The following is a 22,637-nucleotide window of genomic DNA, read 5'->3' on the forward strand; positions in this document are numbered from 1 at the left end:
TGATTGGACTTTCGATTTTAACTCTTCGATATCCTCTCCTTTCTTTCGTATTTCATCTTCCTTCTTTTTCATTAGATCAGACATCTTCGCCTTTTCTCTTTCTGTGATCTTGAGGTTCTGACTTTCTCTTTCCAGACTTTCTATAAACTTAAGATTTAACTCTTCTTTCTCTCTTTGAACCTCATTTTCTCTCTCCTTCCATCTCTCAATCTCATCATATGCTTCTCTCAGTCTTAGCTCAGCTGTTTTCTGCTCTGTTGCTGATTTTGTTTGGAGTTTCTCAAGCTCTGTGTTTCCTTTATCCAAGATGTCTGAAAGCTCTTCTTTTTCTTTTAACAAACCGTCAGTCTTCTTCCTCAGTATTTCCACTTCTCCATCTTTCTGTTCCAACTGTCTTCTCCATCTTATTTCTTTCTCTCTCTCTTGCTCATCTCTTTTCTTTTGTTTGGTTTCATTTTCTCTCATTTTCTCCATTTCTCTATCTTTCAGTTGATTGTTGTGTCTCTCCATGGTTTCCAATCTACTCTCTTTCTCTTGTAACTCTATTTCCAGACTCTCAATTGTTCTCTCATGTGACTGGACTTTCAATTTTAACTCTTCGATATCCTCTCCTTTCTTTCGTATTTCATCCTCCTTTTTTTTCATTAGATCAGACATCTTCGCCTTCTCTCTCTCTGTGATCTTGAGGTTCTGACTTTCTCTTTCCAAACTTTCTATAAACTTCTGATTTAACTCTTCTTTTTCTCTTTGAACCTCATTTTCTCTCTCCTTCCATCTTTCAATTTCATCACATGCTTCTCTCAGTCTTAGCTCAGCTGTTTTATGCTCTGCTGCTGATTTCGTTTGGAGTTTCTCAAATTCTGTGTTTCTTTTATCTAAGATGTCTGAAAGGTCTTCTTTTTCTTTTAACAAACCATCAATCTTGTGCCTTAGTATTTCCACTTCTCCATCTTTCTGGCCGAGTTCTGCATTCAGAGTTTCCCTCTCTTTTTGCCATCTTTCCTTCTCTGTTTTGCTCTCTTCTGCTTGTAGTTTGTTTTTCTGTGATTCTTGTTCTACATCTTTCTGAATCCTTTTGCATTCCGACTGCCAGTTTTCTATCTCTCTTTCACTCTTCCTTCTTTCCTCCGTTGATTCTTTTCTTTCCCGTTCTCTTTGTGCTGTCTCTCTCTCCAAGTCTGTCTGCAGACACTGAATCTCTCCTACACAATTAAGAGAGCAAATGTTGCATTTTAATTACACACACAAAAACACCAACATATTAAACCAGTAAAGCGAATAGCCAATGAGTTGTTTTAATAATAAAACAGTCCGACCTTGCAAGACATCTTTGGTCTGTGTGAGTGTTTCCACTTGTGTTTGTAGCTGACTGCACTGCACCTCCAAACCAGAGGCCTGTTCCTGAACCTGAGCAATCTGCTTCTGGAGGCATGCTACTACACCTCTGATCAAAGACAGCAGCAGGTTAGAAATGAATGGTTCACACAATCGATTATGATTTAGTTATACAGATCAAACATAAAAATAGTTGATACTGATTTTAAAGGTAACAACTTCGCAACTTGTTCCTATTAAGAATGTTTTAATTGGTTAAATTGAAATGTCTGACAAAAAGGAAGACACTGACAAAAATAAGGACAAAAAATGTCCTCATAAAGTTTGAAAAGACTAGAATAAAAGAATACTGAGCTGTTATTATGTTGTTTTATGAGAAAGTGTCTTTTTCAAACAAATAAACAGACCCCATTTCTTTATACCCGAGTTCCTCTTTGACCTGTGTGAGTTCCTCCTTCTCTCTTTCCAGTGAACATACGGTGTCCTCCAGTCTCTGGCTTTCTCTAATTAGGTCGTCTCTCTCTCTTTCGGCTCTTCTCTGCTGCTCTGCTGCTTGGAGCAGTTCTGCCTGGACACTCTGCAACTCCTTCATCATAGTGCTGCACTGCTCAGTTAGCTGACACACAAACACATTATTGTCCATGAGTAGACCCAAAACACAAGAGGTATACGGAAAAAGTAGAATGAGTGTACAGAATAATATACATTAAAGCCCACCATTATGAAAAACCTAGGGTGATCAGAACTCAATCAATACACTGTGTTACGAAATGCGTATCTATATGTGTTTGTGTAGGTTGGTCTGTTTTGTGTTTCAGATCCTATTGGACATATTGGTCTTTGAACATCATGAACAGCATGAACGCTCCAGTTCATGCTGCCAATCACCTTTCAGCTGCCACCACAGCTTTTTGGTCATTTTGTTGCTTGACTGTTGCCATGTTGTACACTCCTTGTTAATGAAAATCTGTATTTTTGTTAGGGGTGGGCAAAATGACGAAAATTTTATATCACAAGTCATTTAGCAAGATGAGTTCTCTTTTGTGCCAACTGCGTATCAACAGCTTAAAATCACGTTTTTAAACCGCAATGCTTAAAAACGTGTGCCAACGATAGGTTTTCCTGACCATGCAGCACAGCAATGTCACTTGAGTGTAACCACAATAGATAATAGTCCACAATCTCTACCAGTTGACAAATTTCTACTGGTTAATCATGTCTACTGGTATATCGCCCACCCCTAGTTTTTGTAATTATATGCTATTACTAGAGTTTGTGATATGTGTGTACTATATTTGACCAATATGTTATATGTTATTATTGTGGATGTAAGTGTACAGTTGTGTTGTTCTGTCTTCTCAAGTCTTCACGCTGTGTCTTTTATGACCTCTCACCTTACACTGCAGAGCTACTCAACAAATAACTGTACAATTATTTTACAAATTTATATTAATTTTACAATTACAATCATTAAAACACTTTGTTATTTGTATTAAGTAAAAATGAATTATTTTATTATTATATTTATTATCATATTACTGCACATTTTTGTTTTTAGACTTTTTTGTGCATTTTTAGTAAATATTGAGTACAACATGTTCTTTTAATTGATCATTTAAATTATACACACACACACACACACAAATGGGTCATTCCACTAACTTGGTGCCTTTTCCACTTTGAAAAATTGAAAAATAAATTAAGTTTAATCAATACTTTTTAAATATCCATGAAATGAAGACACCTTAAACGACAAAAAATTGTATTGTGTCATCTCAGGCTAATTTTATTACTTTATGACTATTTTTGTCAACCCTGTTACTGACACAAGCGTTACTAGATACTATAGTTTAATTAGAATTCATATGCCACCGAATGATATAAGCATTAGTTCAATAATATTCCGAGGGTGACCTTTAAAATGTTTGAATTTTACACAGACAATCTTTAAAAACAGGGCCAAACCTAATCAATATCATCCCTGTTACCCACGTCAAAACCTGTTACTCTATAAAGTAACAGGTTGGCAGTAACAGGTTTGATGACTTCAAACAAATTTGCTAATTGCTAGCTAATAGTCAAGTTCATAAAAGCACATATTGCACATTTTGAAAGGATTTCACTTGTAGATTATATTAAATGTAAAAAATGGTAACAGGATTGACATTGCATGATGGCCCCGCTCAGTCAAGCTTAATAAATCATCAAAAATAGAACATTATAGAAGAGTGAGAGAAACATGCTTGTGTTTTAAGTGTTGGAATCCACTACTTGAATGTACATTATTTTACAAAGGTTTTTTGATGAGGGTAACAGGGCTGACATGAATTCAGGGGACACCAATAAAATGATTAATATTGTATAGAAAAAAAATGCATACTTATGCCAAAAACATTGCTTAACAATTATTTAATATAATATTAAATGTACTTTTTTGACGTAATATTGAAAGCTTACACAGTATTATGTTTTTATTCCACATTCATTTGTTGTTATATTGAATCTATGTTTAATTATTTCTTAGGGACGCAAAAGGCACTGATTTCATGGAATGACCCATATAATAACTCGGAAAACTGTCACCTTGCACCTAGTTACAACATAATGTCTGCTCTTTCAAAAATGTACTGAATCTAGTTCTCAAGCAGTCAGTATTGTCTGAGTTTCTCACCTCTGCAATCTTTTGTTCATTATTCTTTTTCTCTTCTATGAGAGCAGTCACCTCCCTCTCTCTGTCCTCCCTCTCTGTCTCCAGCTCATTCCCCAGCTCTCTCTCTCGGTCTCGGAGCTGCTGCAGAGTTTTCAGATCAGACTCTCTTCGTTCCCTGGAACGCAGTGGGATCATCAACACAATTGCAGTAAAGAATCACTGGCTGTGAAAACACAGGGCCAGCATACTAAAGCCAAATCTAACAGCTGCTGAGATAAACTAGACATTTATAGTGTCATCTAAAGCCCCATGTATTCATTAGTATTCTTACCAAACTCATACAAGCTCATTAGGGACCTGATTAGCTGGTATTTAGAGTCACAGACACACTTCATCTCCAGATTTGAACCTGCCTATTGCTCAAACATATTTTACTCTGCCTTGTGCATAACAAAGAGGTACAAATAAGGGGTAGGCAATATAAACAATATTTATATCAACATATTCTTAGTTTAGTAGTTATAATATGTGACCCTGGACCACAAAACCATTCATAAGGGCAAATTTCTACAAATAAATAAGCTTTCCATTGATGTATGGTTTGTTAGGATAGGACAATATTTGGCCGAGATACAACTATTTGACATTTTGAATCTGAGGGTGCACAAAAATCTAAATATTGAGAAAATTGCCTTTAAAGTTGTCCAAATGAAGTTTTTAGCAATGCATATTACTAATCAAAAATTAAGTTTTGATATATTTACGGTAGGAAATTTACATAGTATCTTCATGCAACATAATATTTACTTAATATCCTAATGATTTTTGGCATAAAAGAAAAAACAATAATTCTGACCCATAGAATGTATGGTTGGATATAGCTACAAATATACCCGTGTTACTTATGACTGGTTTTGTGGTCCAGGGTCACATATATGAAATACATTTTTTATTTCACATTTTCACCCATGAAGCAAATGCTTCCAAGCAAACATACTCATCTGTAGACTTCATCAGCTGACTTTTAAATACTTCTCTTTGTTTCACAATGCCGCACCTTAATTCGTTGGCCTCTAGAGACGTGGACTTCACTTCCCTGCGCAGACCTGCCATCTCTGCGCCACATGCCTGGATCTGGGCCTGGGCTTCTGCCACCTCCGTCTCCAGCTGAGGGGTCAGGAAAACAAAAATCACACCTCTCATCCCTCCATCCCAAACCTGGCCCTACCAGCAAGTCAATCTGGCACTGGATCAAGTAATTAAAGGCAAGAGGCCTGTGACAGCTTGCGGGGATTTGGTCATGTCCCTAGGCAGTGTAAGTGATCTATGCTAAAGATGGGCTAAACCTGCGTGCCAGACCTGCAGAGCACGAACACTGAGTTCTCTCTTGTCCTTGGCCAGGGCTTCATTTAAAGTAGCCATTTTCTCCAGGGCATCTCGACCTTCTGCCAGCTCCCTCTTGAGCTGGGTTTGACTGGAGGACAAGGCTAGCAATGCCTCCCGTGCCTGGAAGGGACGAGAGAGGGAAAATAGAGAACAATGTAAAGGAATGAATGAGAGGTTTGGATAGGTGACAAAATACAGGATGGGAAACAACACAACTCGGACAAAACTCCATGGGTTTATTTTAACAGGCGGAACTGCCTGATGTCACAGGGCTGGTGTGTGAGCACTTTTCTAGTAATTGTGCAGCTAATTCATATATTGTATTTTCAGAAAATTTTGGAATATTTATCCTCCCCAAATTTGTCACTACTGAAACACAGTAATAATAATTTAATAAGAAGGGTTATATTGACCTATTAAGATTTTGCTTACATCTACACTGTAAATACATTTTTTGCTATTTTGTTATATTTTTTTCAGAGATAAATCAATAACAATTCAATTTTTAACAATATTTCAAGTGTAATTTATAAGATTTGTTGCATTTTGAACAGGGTCCGAAATTAACACTCGCCACTCGCCAAATGCGAGCAAATTCTCTGTCTGGCGAGTTAAATTTAAAGCGCCATCCGCCACATGGCGAGTAAATCTTTTCAACAGTAATGTTAATCAGTATCAGTCTCGCGGATCTCTGTGATGCTCCCCCGCCCCCGTCTGCATGCGACGTACCGAAGCGTAAGTGAAACGCGAGCGCCGCACTCACGTCATTTCCGTCTATCCCACACTCAACGTAGCGGTAGTTTCGGCCTAGTGGCGAGATGTGGCGGTTTTTAACTGGAGCCAGCCAGCCTTCAAAAAGAAAGCTTGGCGAACTGGAAGAAAAGCCACCACCAGAATTCTTATTGATGTTTTAATTTAGGGCTGGACAATAATTCGATATCAATATATATCGCGATAGAATTTTTTTCAATAACGGTGATACGATTTTTAAACCCATTTCCGATATTTCGATATACATTTGTATATATATATAATTTTATACATTAGTATTTGTCACTGAATGACGTTCAGTGCTCAGCCGTCAGAAAGAGCAGAACAGAATTGCGTGATGACGTACATCACAGACACGCTGCCCGCGCTCAGCAGTAGTTGGTTAAGTTCCGTCGCGGAAAGTTTTAGCTACAAAATGAGTACCCCTGACCAGAAATTATATTTCTTACCAGAATAATATTTCTTGCCAGAAACCTCTAGAGCCTGTCATAGAGTGTCATCAACACTAGGGATGTTCATTTCGGTTATTTTTCCTAACCGACAGCCGACGCTTGTTAACCGATTATTAACCGTTAACCGACAAGATTATTTTAAATTAGAATATAATTATTTTAGAAAGGATAAGTGTCTGTGACCCGTTAAAATACTAACATTTGTTTTCCGGGATTAATTTTACATGCGCAAAAAGCAGCAAACAACAGAACATGAGGATTCACATGGACACGTCGCATCACCTGCAGCTTCTGCGAATGGAGAAAAACATCATAAAGCTAGGCTATATATAATGAAAGAATATGCCTATAAGATAAATATTTTTACTTAATAAAACAAACAAAAAAAAGTGCAACAAGTAGCTAGTAGCAGAGTTTTCGTTCATTTTTGTGCTGCGCGAAAGGAAGACGGCTGAAAGCGGCATCCTATTTTTCTTTATTTTACAAACAGCAAACCGTTTACAGTTTTGATGATCTGTAAAGAGTCGTTTCCCCTGTTAGAAGGAAAAAATCAAGTGATTGCGCCGGCGCCGCACGCGCACACACAATCAGCCAAACATATGGAAAAAAAACAAAAAAAAATCACACTGCTTAATCGTTATCAATGTACTGCCGTGCCAAACATTTTTTTTGTGTGGATATTTTAATGCGAGAAGTACAAAACCAGGTTTACATAACAAATAATATTTTAGCATTCAAATACATCTTGAATACGGAGACATTTGGGTTTGTGTCGTATGAGACACAATATTAGTTTCAGTTTCGCTTTAGCCTCAATGGTTTGGTTTTGTCTTGTCGCCGAGCTTCTTATATTTTTCATTCTTGTTCGTCTAAATACTGTTAAATTGAAAGGATTTTTTTGTGGAGTGAGGGGAACTAAAATAGCCTAGCTTATGTTTATAGTGTATTGTAAATATTTCGCGTCGACACCAGGTCTTTCTTAATAATAAAATGCGACTTAACGTTATAGGCCTACGCAATTTATCTTTTTTCTCTCAAAAATGCAATTTCATTTTATTTTAACCATCCAGAAAACGTTTTACAATATTTTGATTACTGAATTACTGAAAAAAAAAGACCTTTTAAACCGTTTAACTGATTGTATTAATGTCGGTTAACGGTTGACCGGTTAAAATGAGCATCCCTAATCAACACTCAACAATGTTCCGGCCAGAGCAATGTGTTTTTGTTGTTGCTCACTCTTTATGTATTTTATTGTATTATTTTTGTTTCTTTATCCTGGCTGAAGCAGTTTGTTTGTTGTTTCAGTTTATATGAATATTCAGCCTGTTCTAGTTTAAATGGAAATATATTATTGTTAATAAGCTGAGTCTGAGAATTTTATTTATTTGATAGTTTATTTCACATTTCCTGTTTGTAAAGGCTAAATACAAATAAAATATGAACCTTATTTTTTTGTACTGTTTTTATTTTTTAAAAAAATTATATAATTTTAATAGGAGGAGCCTGGAGGTATTATAGACTTTGCAAATTCAGTTTGCAGATATTTGTAGGTACAGACATCCATTGTGTGTGTTTTTCCTGAGGCTTTTTAATATTGTCCGTATCGATATAGGAATTATATCGTATCGACCGAAATTAAGAAATATATCGTGATATGAATTTTTGCCATATCGTCCAGCCCTATTTTAATTGTCACTCCTCTCTGTCCGAAGCACACATAATATACAGAATAACGTGCTTTGGATATATCTGTGTTAAATCGTTCAGAATTTTGGCAGGTAAAAAATAAGCTTGGCCGGTTGATTTTTTAATCCACCGGCCAACTTGGCCGGTGTGTCAAAAACTTAATTTCGGTCCCTGATTTTGAATACAGTTTTTCTTTGTAAGAGGCAAAAGGTTGATCATACTGATTTCAAACTTAAAGATTCATTAGTTTGAATATTCATTGAACCAAACACTATTATAACATCTTGATAATTCAGTATACTTTATTTCTGACAAAACATCCCATGTTTCGGTCATTACAGCACATTTTCGGTAATAACAGTAATGCTTTGGTAATGACCACATCATATTACAGAATTTAAAAACTAAAACACTACTAAAATAAAAAAAATAAAAAAATTGCATAACTGTACTAAAATTTTGTTTATTTCCCCCCAAAAAGGATTATGTGTTCCCTTCTGCCACTACCGAAACAATGATGACATGAACCCAGATGCTAATCAGTATGCTTACCTAGCACAGTTTTGAACAGTGGTACACACATAAAAACTCCCAAAAAAAGAGTGCTTAATTATAGAAAAATGGTGTTCGGTGGAGACATTCTTTGAAGTTACACACTTTCTTTTAGACTTCACAGTTTTCATACTTTTGAACACATTTACCTAAAAATGACGGGCCCTATGACACACAAATATTTCCTGATCGTAAACGTAGGGGTGTAGTTACAGTTACTCTCAGCCAATGGCTAAAACACACTGTTTTGATAGTGACATAAAAAAGTGGGACACTTTTTTTTTTACATAAAGTTTCATAATTTACAAAGAAAATACAAAATAAATCTTTTTTTTTTTAACTTCACTTTTTAAAAGAATTAAAATATTTTTAAAAACAAAAATTGAAGAAAATACAAAAATTATTTCAATATCATTTTCATAAGTTGAAATTTAGGGGTTAGGGTTCGGGATAGCCACTTCCCAATTGAAAGTACACAATAAATTATGATTTTATATATATTAAGCTTACTTATATTTTAAATATTACTGTGGGTTTCAATAGAAAATAGAAGAATCTTAGTAAACATCTAAAATAATCACCGGGTACCACTCCTGTCAGCTAAGAAGAGGAAACTGGGGCTATAATTCACACGGGCTCATCAAATTAGACAACAGAAGGTGGTTTGATGAGTTGGAATTTCTGCTGCAACATTCAGATGGAAGGTCAGAGTTTGGCGTAAAAACACCATGGATCCATCCCGTCATGCATTAATGGTTCAGGCTGCTGGTGGTGGTGTATTGATGTAGGGGATATTTTCTTTGGCACACTTTGTGCACCTTAGTACCATTTGAGCATTGTTTAAACACCACAGCGTGCCAGAGTACTTTTTCTGACCATGGCCTCCAAAGTCACCAGATCTCAATCCTAAGAGCATGTTTGGGATATGGTGGAAAGGGAGATTTGCATAAAGGGTGCCGGTATCCAATGGAAAAAAAGAAAAAGAAAAAGAAAGAAAAAAAAAAAAATCTCAATTTCAACATTTTGAACAATAGGGCCCTACAATCTTTTTCTTTCTTTTTTTTCTGAATTTTTTTTTCTTTTTTTTCTGATAATCAAATGAAGGCATTAAACATTAATTTATTTTTAATTGAATAAAAATCAGGTTGCCGTGAAGTTTCTGTGTGTATACAGTATTATGTGATGCTAGTGTTCTCAAATGAAACTGTAAAATTTACACTAAATGACTTTTGTTATGATCTGGCGCTATATAGAAAATAAAATTAAATAAAATTAACTTAACCTTCAAGGGGGGGCGGGGGCACACTGCAATTGGACACTGCATTATTAAAATCACAAGCTGTGTTTGTTAACATTAGTTAATGCACTGTGAATTAACATAATTAACCAAAGTGTTTTATTAACTAACATTAACAAAGATAAATGAATAGGGTAATAAATGTATTGTTCATGTTCATTCATGTTAGTTAACTAATGTTAACAAATGACAACTTATGTGTTACGTGTTAAGAAAGTTTCACAATTTTTAAAAAAATCTTACCAACCACAAACTTTTGAATGGTAGTGAACACAGCTGGCTACCATAAATGAGGTTTTGCTGATATTGTGAGAATGATTTGTGGCAGTCATGCCTCTCTCCGCTCTATCCACCTTTTTCTTCTCGTAAAAGTGGGCGTGGCCAATTGTAACTTTTATGGGAGTGGCTTCCGGTCTTATCTGTGCCCAGCTATTTTAAGCTGTACAAAACAGCTTGTTTTGCTGCTTGATATTGCAGATTTAATGCATCTTAATTATGAACAAACTGGTTTGTAGTGCAAACTGTTTTACCATTTACTGCACATTATTATTCTTCTCATCATTTCCCTATAGCAGCTAATGAACCGGAGGTCTCACCCATAGGCTTACTTCTGTGTTAAAGAAAAAGGTGTATTGGATTACCTTGAGTAATGAATCTTTAGTGTCGGCTGCCTCTTGCTCAGCTCGTTCTCTGTCCAGCTTCTCTCTCTCTAGCGCCCCTTGCAGGCTGTGCAGCTCCAGGCGGATACGGGTCTCTCTCTCACACAGCTGTGTGGTCTCTAACATCTCTGCTTCCATGCTGATTTACAAATAAACCTCATCAGAGTTATTTACCAGCAGAATTTAGCATGATGAACATGATTGAACAGGGCTCTAATGACACGCACATCCTAAATGAATTCTGCATAATGTTAAGCGCTGATTGATGGATAAGCATACCGTTTCTGTCTCTCCCTCTCCAGCCGGATTCTCTCCTCCTCCTCCTTCTCTCTCTGTCGTCTCAAGCGTTCATTCTCCTGTCTCAGGTCCTCAGTGAGTCTCTCAGTCTCTTCTATCTGACTGCGCAAACTAGTCACCATCTCCTTCTCACTGTCACACACATCCCCTCCACAGATTATTCTTCTATATTCAACCATGTTAGTTCAGTAGTAGTATATTTTTATTTAATGCTATGTCAGCATCTTAGGCTATTTTCATGGTGAAAACAATTAAAAAATACAAGTATAACAAATACAATGAAACCCAGCAAACAAACAAACACAAGTTATATTACACAAGATTGCCCGTTTACATCAATTTCAGTTTTACAGTTATGCCCAAAAGCGATTAGCCAATAATTGTTTGTAATCACCGCTAACAAAATTCTGTAGTATGCTCTGGAAAAATACATTAATGTTTAAAAGTATGGGGTCACTAAGGGTTTTTTTTTAAATGTTTTATCAAAATATAAATATACTACCCATCAAACGTTTTTGAACAGTAAGTCTGTACAGCAAAAACAGTACAATTTTGAAATATTTTACTATTTAAAATAAATGTTTTCTATTTGAATATATTTTAAATGTAATTTATTCCTGTGATTTCAAATTTTTAGCATTATTACTCCAGTCACATGATCCTTCAGAAATCATTCTAATATTCTGATTTGCTGCTTAAAAAACATTTATTATTATTATTATGTAGAAAACAGCTGAGCAGAATTTTTCAGGGTTCTTTGATGAATAAAAAAGTTCAGAAGAGCAGCATTTATCTAAAAAAAAAAAGAAATCTTTTGTAACATTATAAATGTCTTTATCATCAATTTATTTTCAGATTATTTTGATCAATTTAACAATTTAAAGCATCCTTGCTAAATAAAAGTATTAATTTCTTTCCAAAAAAATAATAAATAAATTATACTGACTTCAAGCTTTTGAGCTTTTTTAAGCTTTTCCAGTATAGTGTATAATGTTACAAAAGCTTTTTATTTCAGATAAATGATGATCTTTGGACAATAGTTTCTTGAACAGCAAATCAGAATGATTTCTGAAGGATCATGCAACACTGAAGACTGGAGTAATGATACTGAAAATGTAAGAAAAGTAAAGAATTTAAAAAAATATTAAAAAAAACTGTACTGTTCAAAAACATTTGACTAGTATATACTTTAGCATATATTTTATTATTTATATGGTTTAATTATATTTTGTAGTATAATTTATTTTTTATAAAAAAAAAAAAACACAATAAAAACAGTATACATATTATTACAATTTCCTGTGATGGCAAAGTTGAATTTCCAGAAGTCATTACTCCAGTCTTCGGTATTACATGTTACATTTTAGAAATGATTCTAATATGTTGATTTGATGCTATTTCAATGCAATGTTCAAAATGCTATTTCAATTGCACTGTTCAAAATATCAATATTTTTGTGAAATCATGATCATTTTTTAGGATTCTTTGATTAACCCCTAAAGGTAGCCATCAGCAATATTAAAAAGAAAAGTGTATTTGCGTGAATACACTACCGTTCAAAAGTTTGGGGTCAGTACATTTTTATTGTTTCTTTTTTTTTTTAAAGAAATTAATACTTTTATTCACCAAGGATGTATTAAGTTAATAATTAAAAGTTTATTAAAAGTTAATAATAAATAATTTACATTGTTATAAAATATTTATATTTTGAATAAACACTGTACTTTTTAAACTTGTTATTCATGAAAGAATCCTGAAAAAAAAAAAAAAAAAAAAAAAAAAAAAAAAAAAAAATCACAGGTTCCAAAAAATATTTGGCAGCACAACTGTTGATGTTATCCAACATTGATCATTCTAATAATAAATCCGCATATTAGAATGATTTCTGAAGGATCATGTGACACTTAAGACTGGAGTAACAGCTGATAAAAATTCAGCTTTTCATCACAGGAATAAATTCTATTTTAAAGTATGTTAAAATAAAAAACATCATTTTATATTGTAAAAACATTTTGCAATATTACTGTTTTTTTTCTATATTTTTAATCAAATAAATGCAGCCTTGATGAGCATAAGAGACTTCTTTAAAGACTATTACAAGTCTTACTGACCCCAAACTTTTGAACGGTAGTGTATATATAATGATATAATGAAGCATTCATCACCTGTTCAGTAGTTCTTGTGTGTGTTTTATCTGCAGTGCTCCCTGATTTGTCTGTTCCTGAAGCTCCACTCTCTCATTCTCCAACTGCATGATTTGCTTCTCCAGTGATTCTTTCTCTGTGCCAAGTCTACGCAAGCTCACCTGAGCATCCTGACAAAAAGATTCAGCACACTAAGAGGGTTTGGTGACATCAGCCAAAAAGGAAAGAAATGTGTGACCCTGGACCACAAAACCAGTCATAGTGGTCAAAAAGACAATATTTGGCCAAGGTACAACTATTTGAAAATCTAGAATCTGAGGGTGTAAAAATCAAAATTTTGGGAAAATCGACTTCAAAGTTGTCCAAATTAAATTCTAAGCAATGCATATTACTAATCAAAAATTAAGCTGATACATTCACGGTAGGAAATTAACAAAATATCTTGATGGAACATGATCTTTACTTAATGTCCTAATGATTTCTGGCATAAAAGAACAATCGATAATTTTGACCCAAACAATGTGTTGCTGGCTACTGCTACAAATATACCTATGCTACTTAAAGGAACACTCCACTTTTTTTTTAAATTTGAAAATATTTAAAAAAGTGGAGTGTTCCTTTAAGACCTTTTAGGTTTTGTGGTCCAGGGTCACATTTAGATAAAAGATTATTCCGCCATTGTTTTTATTTGGAAAAACATACACTGATGAACTGTTCACAAAAAGACCAAAAACACTTATTAAAGTAATTAGGGTCAGTTCAGATTTCACACTGACTAACCTGTACTTCCTGTTGTCTCAGCTGCAGGGCAGTCTCAGCTTGAGCGATGACAGAGAGGACAGAGGACAGTCCTTCACTAGACACATCATCTGAAGAGAGAGAGCTTGACTGTCCGCTCATCTGCTGAGAGCTGAGAATCCTTGACTGGACAAAAAGACAGTGAATACATGAATTCATTCATGCTTTACTAAAATAAAGAGAATTTCCTGTTCTCAGTCAGACTCACCAGTGTTGTGACAGCATGTCTGACAGACTCAAAGTTTCTCTCCATTTCTATCTGTCTCTCCCACTTCCTCTCTTGATCTCGTTCTCTCTCCATCTCCTGCCTGCGTCTCTTCTCTATCTCTGCCTCCTGTTTCTCCCGTTCAGATTCAAGAGCTTTTACTGTCATATTCAGCTTTGTGATCCTGAAAAATAAATCAAAGTACATCATCAATATTCTGAAACATTGCCATCTAATACATCTTGTAACTTCATGTGTAAACATTTTTTGAATGATGGTGTAAACAAAACAATGAATCCGAATTTAGCAAATTCACTGCAAATATATTGTGAACACTTGAAATAACAGAGCAGAATTAACGTTGCATGAATCCTTTAATGACCTGTTCCTGAGTTCCAGAGTTTCTGACTCTAGGTCAGCTTTTAATTCAGTCGACTTCCTCTCCCTTTGTTCATGACTCAAATCGTCAAGAGACAGCGGCCCCTGGGAAGAGGAGAGAGGCTGCGCTGTAGTGGAGTGGCCTACAGAGGAGTCATGGAGCAGCATGGCAGCTGATTGAGGAGAAGCCCATACAGAGAGGAGAGATGAGGAGAGACGAGTGAACTCGGCTCTCAGCTCCCACAGGTCTCTGTGGCACAAAAACACAACATATTAACAGAAGGTATAGAGAATACATACACTACCATTTAAAGGTTTGGGGGCAATTTTTAAGAAAAAAAAAAAACATTTAACAGGAATGCATTAAATTAATCAAAGGTGACAGTAAAGACATCTAAACAGCAAAGACTGTTCTTTTCAACTTTCTATTCATGTATCACAGTTTCCACAAAAGCAGTTTCCAGAATAAAAAATTTCCTGATAATTTACTCCCCATGTCAGCCAAAATGTTCATGGCTTTCTTTTTTCAGTCCAAAAAAATAAAAAAAAAAGTTTTTCTCCATATAGTGGACTTAATGGGAGCCAACGGATTGAAGGTCCCAACTGTAGTTTCAATGCAGCTTCAAAGGGTTCTGCATGATCCCAGCTGAGGAATAAGGGTCTTATCTAGCAAAAAGAAAAAAATTATATAGTTTTTAACCACAAATGCACTAGCTCTGCAATGTGACTTCACACATTAAGTAATCATGTTGGAAAGGTCACACACAGTTAGTTCTTCATCTGTATACTATGGTTCAAAAAGGTATATTAGGCCAAAAAACTCCATTTCATTTTTTCCTCCAACTTCAAAATCGTCTGTCATCATTGTTTTACCTTTTTTGTAAAGGGCATTTGACGTTCTTTGCACGTTTGCTTTGTAAACACTGGGTCGGTACTTCTGCCTATGTCATGCATGACCTTTCCAACATAATTAGTTAATGCGTGAAGTCGAGCTAGTGCAAGACAAGCATTTAATATATTTAGTATATAAATTTGTATTTATTTTAGAAAATGACCTGTTGTTTTGCTAGATAAGACCCTTAAAGGAAAACTCCACTTCCAGAACAACTATTTACATATAATTTACTCATCCCCTTGTCATCCAAGGTGTTCATGTCTTTCTTTATTCAGTCGTAAAGAAATTATGTTTTTTGAGAAAACCATTTCAGGATTTTTCTCCATATAATTGACTGATATGGTGCCCAGAGTTTGAACTTACAAAATGGAGTTTCAAACGATCCCAAATGTGGTTGTAAATGATCCCAGCCAAGGAAGAAGGGTCTTATCTAATGAAACTATCGTTATTTTCATTAAAAAGTACAATTTAAATACTTTTTATTCTCAAACACTCGTCTTGTCTCACTCTCCCTGAACTCTGTGTTTTCTGGCTCAAGACGGTTAGGGTATCTCGAAAAACTTCAATCGTATTTTTTCTCCCTGAACTCATGAAAATCATTTCAGATTCATCCTACATCGCTGCAAAAGTACTGACCCAGTCTTTGCAAAGTGAACATGCAAAGAAGATCAAACACCCTCAACAAAAAGGTAAAAGCGATATACCGATGTTGAGGGAGAACATGAGATGGGAGTTTTTTGTCAAGAAGAGCAAGACAAGAAGAGCATTTGACATTAAAAAGTATAGAAATTGTATTATTTTTATGAAAATAACTGATTGTTTTGCTAGATAAGGCCCTTCTTCCTCGGCTGGGATCATTTACAACCGCATTTGTGATCTTTTGAAGCCGCATTTAAACTGCATTTTGGAAGTTCAAACTTGGGGCACCATAGCGGTCCATTATATGGAGAAAAATCCTGAAATGTTTTCCTCAAAAAACATAATTTCTTCACAACTGAAGAAAGAAAGACATGAACATCTTGGATGACAAGGGGATGAGTACATTATCTGTAAATTGTTGTTCTGGAAGTGGACTTCTCCTTTAATCCTCGGCTGGGATCATGTAGAGCTTTTTGAAGATGCATTGAAACTACAGTTTGGACCTTCAACCCGCTGATCTCCATTGAAGTCTACTATATGGAGAAAATCCTGGAATGTTTTCCTCAAAAACCTTAATTTCTTTTCGACTAAGAAAAAAGACATGAACATCTTGGATGACATGGGGGTGAGTAAATTATCAGGAAATTTTTATTCTGGATGTGAACTAATCCTTTAATATTAATGATATCAAACATTAAATATAAAAAATATTTAGTTTTCAACATTGATAATAAGAAAAAAAGTTTCTTGTGCAACAAATCAGCATATTCGAATGATTTCTGAAGGATCATGTGACACTGACTAGAGTAATGATGCTTTGCATCATGGGAATATATTACATTTTAAAATATATTTGAATAGAAAAAAATATAGTTCCATATGTCCTCACTTGTCAGTAGCAGTCTTCAGAGAGTTACACTGGCGTTTGAGAGTGACGACACGTCCCCACAGAGTCATCAACCTGGTCTGCTCCTTCCCTATGTAGCCTGTCAAAGCCTGTATTCAAATAATGGCACAACATAATTAATAACAAAAAAAAAAAAAACGTATTTATTGATAAAATTTTGCATTAATAAAACCAATAGATGCTTTTGCATTGTGGCTTATCTGAAGAGCACAATTTGTCAGAAACATGTGGTAGTACAGTCAGTGCATGCCACAAGCACTCATCCATCTGTGTCTGTCAGTGGATGTACAAGAAAAAACAAAGGAACAAGTGCAGCAACATCTCCCTGCTATATTTACAGAGCATTCTCTGCAAAATCATGTCTGAACAAGAGAAATCATGATGCCAAAGATAATGTTTACAGCTGCAGAGGTGTGAGAAAATGCTGAATGTGGTCAGACAGTGTTGCATGATAACAGCATAGTGAGTCAAATAAAATGCATTTTAAAACATTTGTGCCTTAAAACGTAATGTGAGGTTATTTAAAAAGCGCTAACAAAGCACACAAGCATTCATTTAAAGAAAAACTCAAGCTAATGCATCTCTAATGCAAACAATTATTGTTTATGTTTATATTTATATCTTTACATTCTGTGAAACACTTCTGAAATGTCTTTTCCCTCTTATCCACTAATGGAGGACACACACACTTAACTTTGTGTGTCACGGCGCAGTTGCTTGGTGACAATATAGTACTGCACGTTCCCTAATGCACTGATAAAATCCTCAGAAAAACGGAGCCATTGCTAAGCAACTACCGAAAGCTCATGAACCTGCTGTAAGGCCATGCACACGCTGCAAACAACTGAATTTAACGCTGCACATTGAAATTACTGTAATTACGGTAGGTGACAGCATAAAGAATTTGCAGCATTTACATCTTATGACTTATGATTTCAATTGCACCACTTATAATGCCAGAAATGGATTTTGATGCGGCAACATAAAATCTATTTTTTTACATGACATCACAAGAGTCAAGTGGGAGCAGGCAGAGCTTACATAAACTATAAGTTTCTATTACAGTCCCTACTGAAAATGAGCATTTTTGGTTAAAAAGTAAATTATTTATTTATTTATTTTTTGTTTAGAAAATGACTGATCGTTTTGCTAGATAAGACCCTTATTCCTCGGCTGCGATTGTGTAGAACCCTTTGAAGTTGCACTGAAACTGAAATTTAGACCTTCAACTCATTGATCCCCATTGAAATCCTGGAATGTTTTCCTCCAAAACATTTCTTTTTGATTTTGAATTTCTTTTGATGTCTGGCATTGATCTTTAGATCTTAACTGACAAATATACAAGAATATTACAAATATGCATGTATTTATTGCTCACCTCTTTCTCTTTTTGCCAGTCGATTTCCTTCTGCACTACCTCCTCCACCGCTTTGGACCAATCAGCTGTTAGCTTTCTTAGGTCATCCCTCAGGGCTTCGTTAGCTTCTGTTGATTGGCTGAGCTGACTCCGCAGAAGAGCGCTGACCTCCGAGAGCCCTAGACATCTGTTCCAGTAAACAAGCACAACTCAGTCACAGCAATTCAAGCTCTGAACACACCATAATCATTATTTATACTGCTCCCAAACCTCTGCTGTTCCTCCTCCAGCCTGATGAGGGTGCTCTCCAGTGTGTCACTGCGTTCATCCCGCAGCATCCTCTGTGAAATGCACAGCGTTAATGTGGCACTCAGAGATCTCTAGGAAAACACTGAGGACTGTTGCTTCTCTCACCTCTCTGATCCTCAGCTCTCGCTCCTCGCTGATCGTCTGCTGCTCCAGAGTCTGACAGCGAGCCCTGTACTCCAACACCTGACATGCATGAGCACATTAAATACCAGTGAGAGACTTATTGTATTAACTGAAATATGATTGGTCCAAACAGCATTTTTATTGCTGGAGGTTGCTGACTGATTGTAGAGGCTGTTCTAGATGCTCTAACATTACAGGTGGGCACAACTGACCACCCGTAGTGCAAGACAAGCATTTGTGGTTAAAAAGTATATACATTTTTATCTTTTTAAAAAAAAAAGATCAATGGTTTTGCTAGATGAGACCCTTATTCCTCAGCTGGGATTGTGTAGAGCACTTTGAAGCTGCATTGAAACTGCAATTTGAACCTTCAACCCGTTGATCCCCATTAAAGTCCACTATATGGAGAAACATCCTGGAATGTTTTCCTCAAAAACCTTAATTTCTTGTCGACTAAAGAAAGAAAGACATGAACCTCTTGGATGACATGGGGGTGAGTCAATTATCAGAAAATTTTAATTCTGGAGTGAACTAATCCTTTAACAGATCCTCTATTTTGCCTGCTATAAGTGCTCCAGTGTCTTAACTCCTACTGGCAGTCAACCAACCATGTGACTGTTCATTTGCACAAAGCAATGGTTTTCAACCAACAGGCCAAGGCCCACTAGGGGAACTCAGCAAACGTCCAAGGAGGCATCAAGAAGACTTAAAATGATTTAAAATAAGAAAAATCATGCGTTGAAATAAGCTAAAAAACAATTAATAATCAAGAAAGTTCTTATTTTTATCCACCCCAAACTTCTGGAATACTAAAATGTAAATATAGCTGCTATAGCAAGCACTTTAAGGCATTTAAGCACATATAAAAAAAGACATTACATATTATTTAGCAAGCCTGTAACCACCTAAACCAATGATTAAAAACAGCTTTTTTGTCAGGTGATGTACCAGAGAAATATGATGTTTTTAATGGTTATGACTGTTATAGCGCCAGCTGTGGTCCGAGCCATAGAATCACCTGTCGCATGTGCTTACCAGGTTTCGTGAAGTTTTGAGTTTTCATTTAGGCTTTATAGGCTTTTGGGTATATTTGGACAAGCCACTTTTCCAAACGACCCCATTATAGTTTCCCAAAAGGTGTATTTCAACATTTTTTTGACAATTATTGACCTAGAGAGTCCAGAGAATTGTACTGCGGTGTTTTTTCCAGACTGAGTGAAAAACCTAGGACTAGTTTGCGAAAGTATTTTTTTAACATCTTCTCAGTCATGTAACAAACGGTTTGATTGACAGCAGTGGTTCTAGAGGCAAAGTTGTTATAATGAGGATTTCTATCGTACAATATGAATATTGTGTGTATATGTGTAAAAAACTGTGCAATATACAATTGTTTAAGCCCTTGAAAAATGAGATGTGACGCCCCAGATTTCTCACAGACTCTTAGGGCTGTGAGTCAACCAGGTCCATTGAGTTTCGTTCAGATTGAACTTTATTAACCTTGTCTAATAGGTCCTCAAACTTCATAGGCCAACGGTGGACATGTTTTTTGAGGTATCTAAATGCCCTTATAGACGCTTGAGGCACTTTGAGCCAAGACCGTGCACACCGATTGGACAAACGGTTGCATAGTTATGGCTCTTTTTAGAGTTATGTTTTTTCCCTCTTATAGCATCACCACGCATCTAAGCTTCGAAACTTTTTTCATATGACCTTAGATTCAGCTCTTACATAAGTGTTCTGAGCTTGGAGAAAATATTTCATTCCTTTCAAAAGTTATAGCCATTTTAGTAAAAGCTGCCCTCCCCTTTTCAGATGTTTTGGCGTCCCTTTGCGACTTTGAGTCAAAAATTCAACTTTTTTTTGATAATTATTGATATTCACTCTTTGGAGAATCTTCCTGCACTGGTTTGGTTCCAACTGGGCAAAAAACCTAGGACTAGTTTGCAAGAGTAGGTTTTTCAAAAAAATCAAAAATATCTATACATTTTAAATCTGAGGCATGCATTTTGTCCAATGAGAACTTGTCCAAGGACTCCAATGACAGTTGCGGAGTTATAAGCGATTTCGTACTGTTGATCACTGTAGCGCACCCGTCAGGCCGATTGGGGCGAGCCTTGGTGACATTGTAGATGATGAGTACAACCATTCCTCCAAGATTCAAGTCTCTATGACTTACGGTTTGGTCTGCCCGAACATTTTTACATGGGGACTGCAGATCCTTGGCCATTCTCTAACAATTACAACAGGGTTTCAGCACTATGCGCTTGAACCCCTAATTAATCAGTTTAATATCTACACTAATTTGAATTAGTTTACTTACTGGGGGTTCATATATTGTTGTGGACAGTGGGGAGGATTGGGAGTCAAAAGGTTAACTTCTCTCAACTTTGTTGCATCACTTGATAAAGCTGCTGTTGTTCATGTCATATAAATTCCAGTTTTTAAAACCAAACCTGAACAGCACAAGATCCATGATATGAATACAGAAAGATAAATTCCTACAGAGACCTTCACAGTACTAAAGCAATTTTGTAAAGCATTATTAAAGCTGCAATGAAGTTGCTGTGACCTTGTTCTGAAGTTTATGGATAAGCAAAGCCTGTCTGGCTTCTCTCTCTCTGCCCTCTCTGAGCTTCCGCCGCCATTCTCTCTGCTCGTCATCCAGACGCATTGATAATGAAAGAGAAGGGTCCAGCGTCTGAGACAGCTAAACAGCATGGGTACAAACAGACAGACAGACAAACAAATCATCAGTTTGGCATGTGTTCGCTCTGTTATTGATGGAGCAGACACGTAACTGACTCCCTCCTCACCCTGTCAGTCAAAGCTTGAGCTCGAGATTCAAGCTCCTCCCTCTCCGCTCTGCTCTCTGCCAACTCATCCTGCAGACGTGATAACTCCGCCCTCAGCTCCGCCCTCTCCTCCTGCCAGCCAATCAACAGTTCGGATTCCATAGCCAGCCATCAGCTGTGAAAAATAAAAACACTTATTTAGATGATTAAAGGTAAAATCAAACACTGTTTACACAAAACACACATTAAACACAAAATGTCACTATGGTTGTTGGTTAGACAGTAGAGGCCAAAATTATAATTTTTTATAATTCATTGTCATCATTTTTTTGAGAGGAGATTGGCAAGACAAGCAGTTTTAATAACTTGCACTTATAAATTGCTCACAAGAAACAAAATATGGTGTGTTTTCATTTTATCTGTGATAAAAATAAAAAAACTAAGGCACAGTGACAATTCGTGAAACTACTTTGAAGATTGCAGATCACCTGTATCTCTTTCCAGCATTAAAGAACTGTTATTGCAGACTAAAATGACTAGCTATGGGACTCTACTGACTGTATGATGTAAAATTATATGATTGATATACTAGCATTGGCAGCTTGGAGTGCCTCAGGCTTTAGTTCATATTTCATTCAGGTGAAATCCTGAAAGTATGTACGTAAATCAGTGATACTGACTCATTCAGATATCCAAAGCATATATGTAAATAAAAGTTCTCAGTCAATGTATAGCAGAGAGCTTTTTTTCTATATTAAGTCTCTATTAAAGTGCAAATATAAAGTAGTAGCTTACTTTTGAAAACACGGATTACTTGACTGTGTCCATTCTCGAGCTGCGGTCTGAAAAAGCAAGCAAAACCTCGGATAAACGTGTGTTTATTGTTGTTTTTCTGCCTTCATGCAGCATCCGGATTTGAAACTGTAAATTCGAGTGTTTTGAATGAGCAGCCCGAGTGCGTCAATGTGCGTGCTGTGAACAGCGCCTCCATGCGGCTCGGAG

The 22,637-nt window shown here is 36.0% G+C and overlaps 1 protein-coding gene across 2 annotated transcripts in view; it reads right to left on the bottom strand.

The window, feature by feature from the left end:
* The window catches only part of si:dkey-230p4.1 (rootletin), a 29,629-nt gene extending 7,056 nt beyond the window's left edge, over window positions 1-22,573 (bottom strand). Inside the window, exons 1-19 of one of the 2 annotated variants that reach the window (XM_051119351.1) lie at window positions 22,431-22,573; window positions 21,657-21,810; window positions 21,413-21,550; window positions 18,826-18,903; window positions 18,682-18,752; window positions 18,433-18,598; window positions 17,037-17,143; window positions 14,618-14,863; window positions 14,239-14,419; window positions 14,013-14,156; window positions 13,254-13,402; window positions 11,071-11,220; window positions 10,774-10,930; window positions 5,345-5,491; window positions 5,043-5,152; window positions 4,007-4,160; window positions 1,758-1,951; window positions 1,317-1,444; window positions 115-1,202 (exon numbers count right to left, since the gene is read on the bottom strand). In XM_051119351.1, coding sequence (XP_050975308.1) covers window positions 115-1,202; window positions 1,317-1,444; window positions 1,758-1,951; window positions 4,007-4,160; window positions 5,043-5,152; window positions 5,345-5,491; window positions 10,774-10,930; window positions 11,071-11,220; window positions 13,254-13,402; window positions 14,013-14,156; window positions 14,239-14,419; window positions 14,618-14,863; window positions 17,037-17,143; window positions 18,433-18,598; window positions 18,682-18,752; window positions 18,826-18,903; window positions 21,413-21,550; window positions 21,657-21,797 — 3,549 coding nt within the window. In that variant the 5' untranslated portion in view covers window positions 21,798-21,810; window positions 22,431-22,573. Of the gene's footprint in view, window positions 1-114; window positions 1,203-1,316; window positions 1,445-1,742; window positions 1,952-4,006; window positions 4,161-5,042; window positions 5,153-5,344; window positions 5,492-10,773; window positions 10,931-11,070; window positions 11,221-13,253; window positions 13,403-14,012; window positions 14,157-14,238; window positions 14,420-14,617; window positions 14,864-17,036; window positions 17,144-18,432; window positions 18,599-18,681; window positions 18,753-18,825; window positions 18,904-21,412; window positions 21,551-21,656; window positions 21,811-22,430 lie in introns of both variants that reach the window. The other variant, XM_051119349.1, reaches the window with a different exon arrangement.
* Between the last annotated feature and the right edge of the window lie 64 nt (window positions 22,574-22,637).

The sequence above is a fragment of the Labeo rohita genome, chromosome 9 (assembly GCF_022985175.1).
Source record: "Labeo rohita strain BAU-BD-2019 chromosome 9, IGBB_LRoh.1.0, whole genome shotgun sequence".
Taxonomy (NCBI): Eukaryota; Metazoa; Chordata; class Actinopteri; order Cypriniformes; family Cyprinidae; genus Labeo; species Labeo rohita.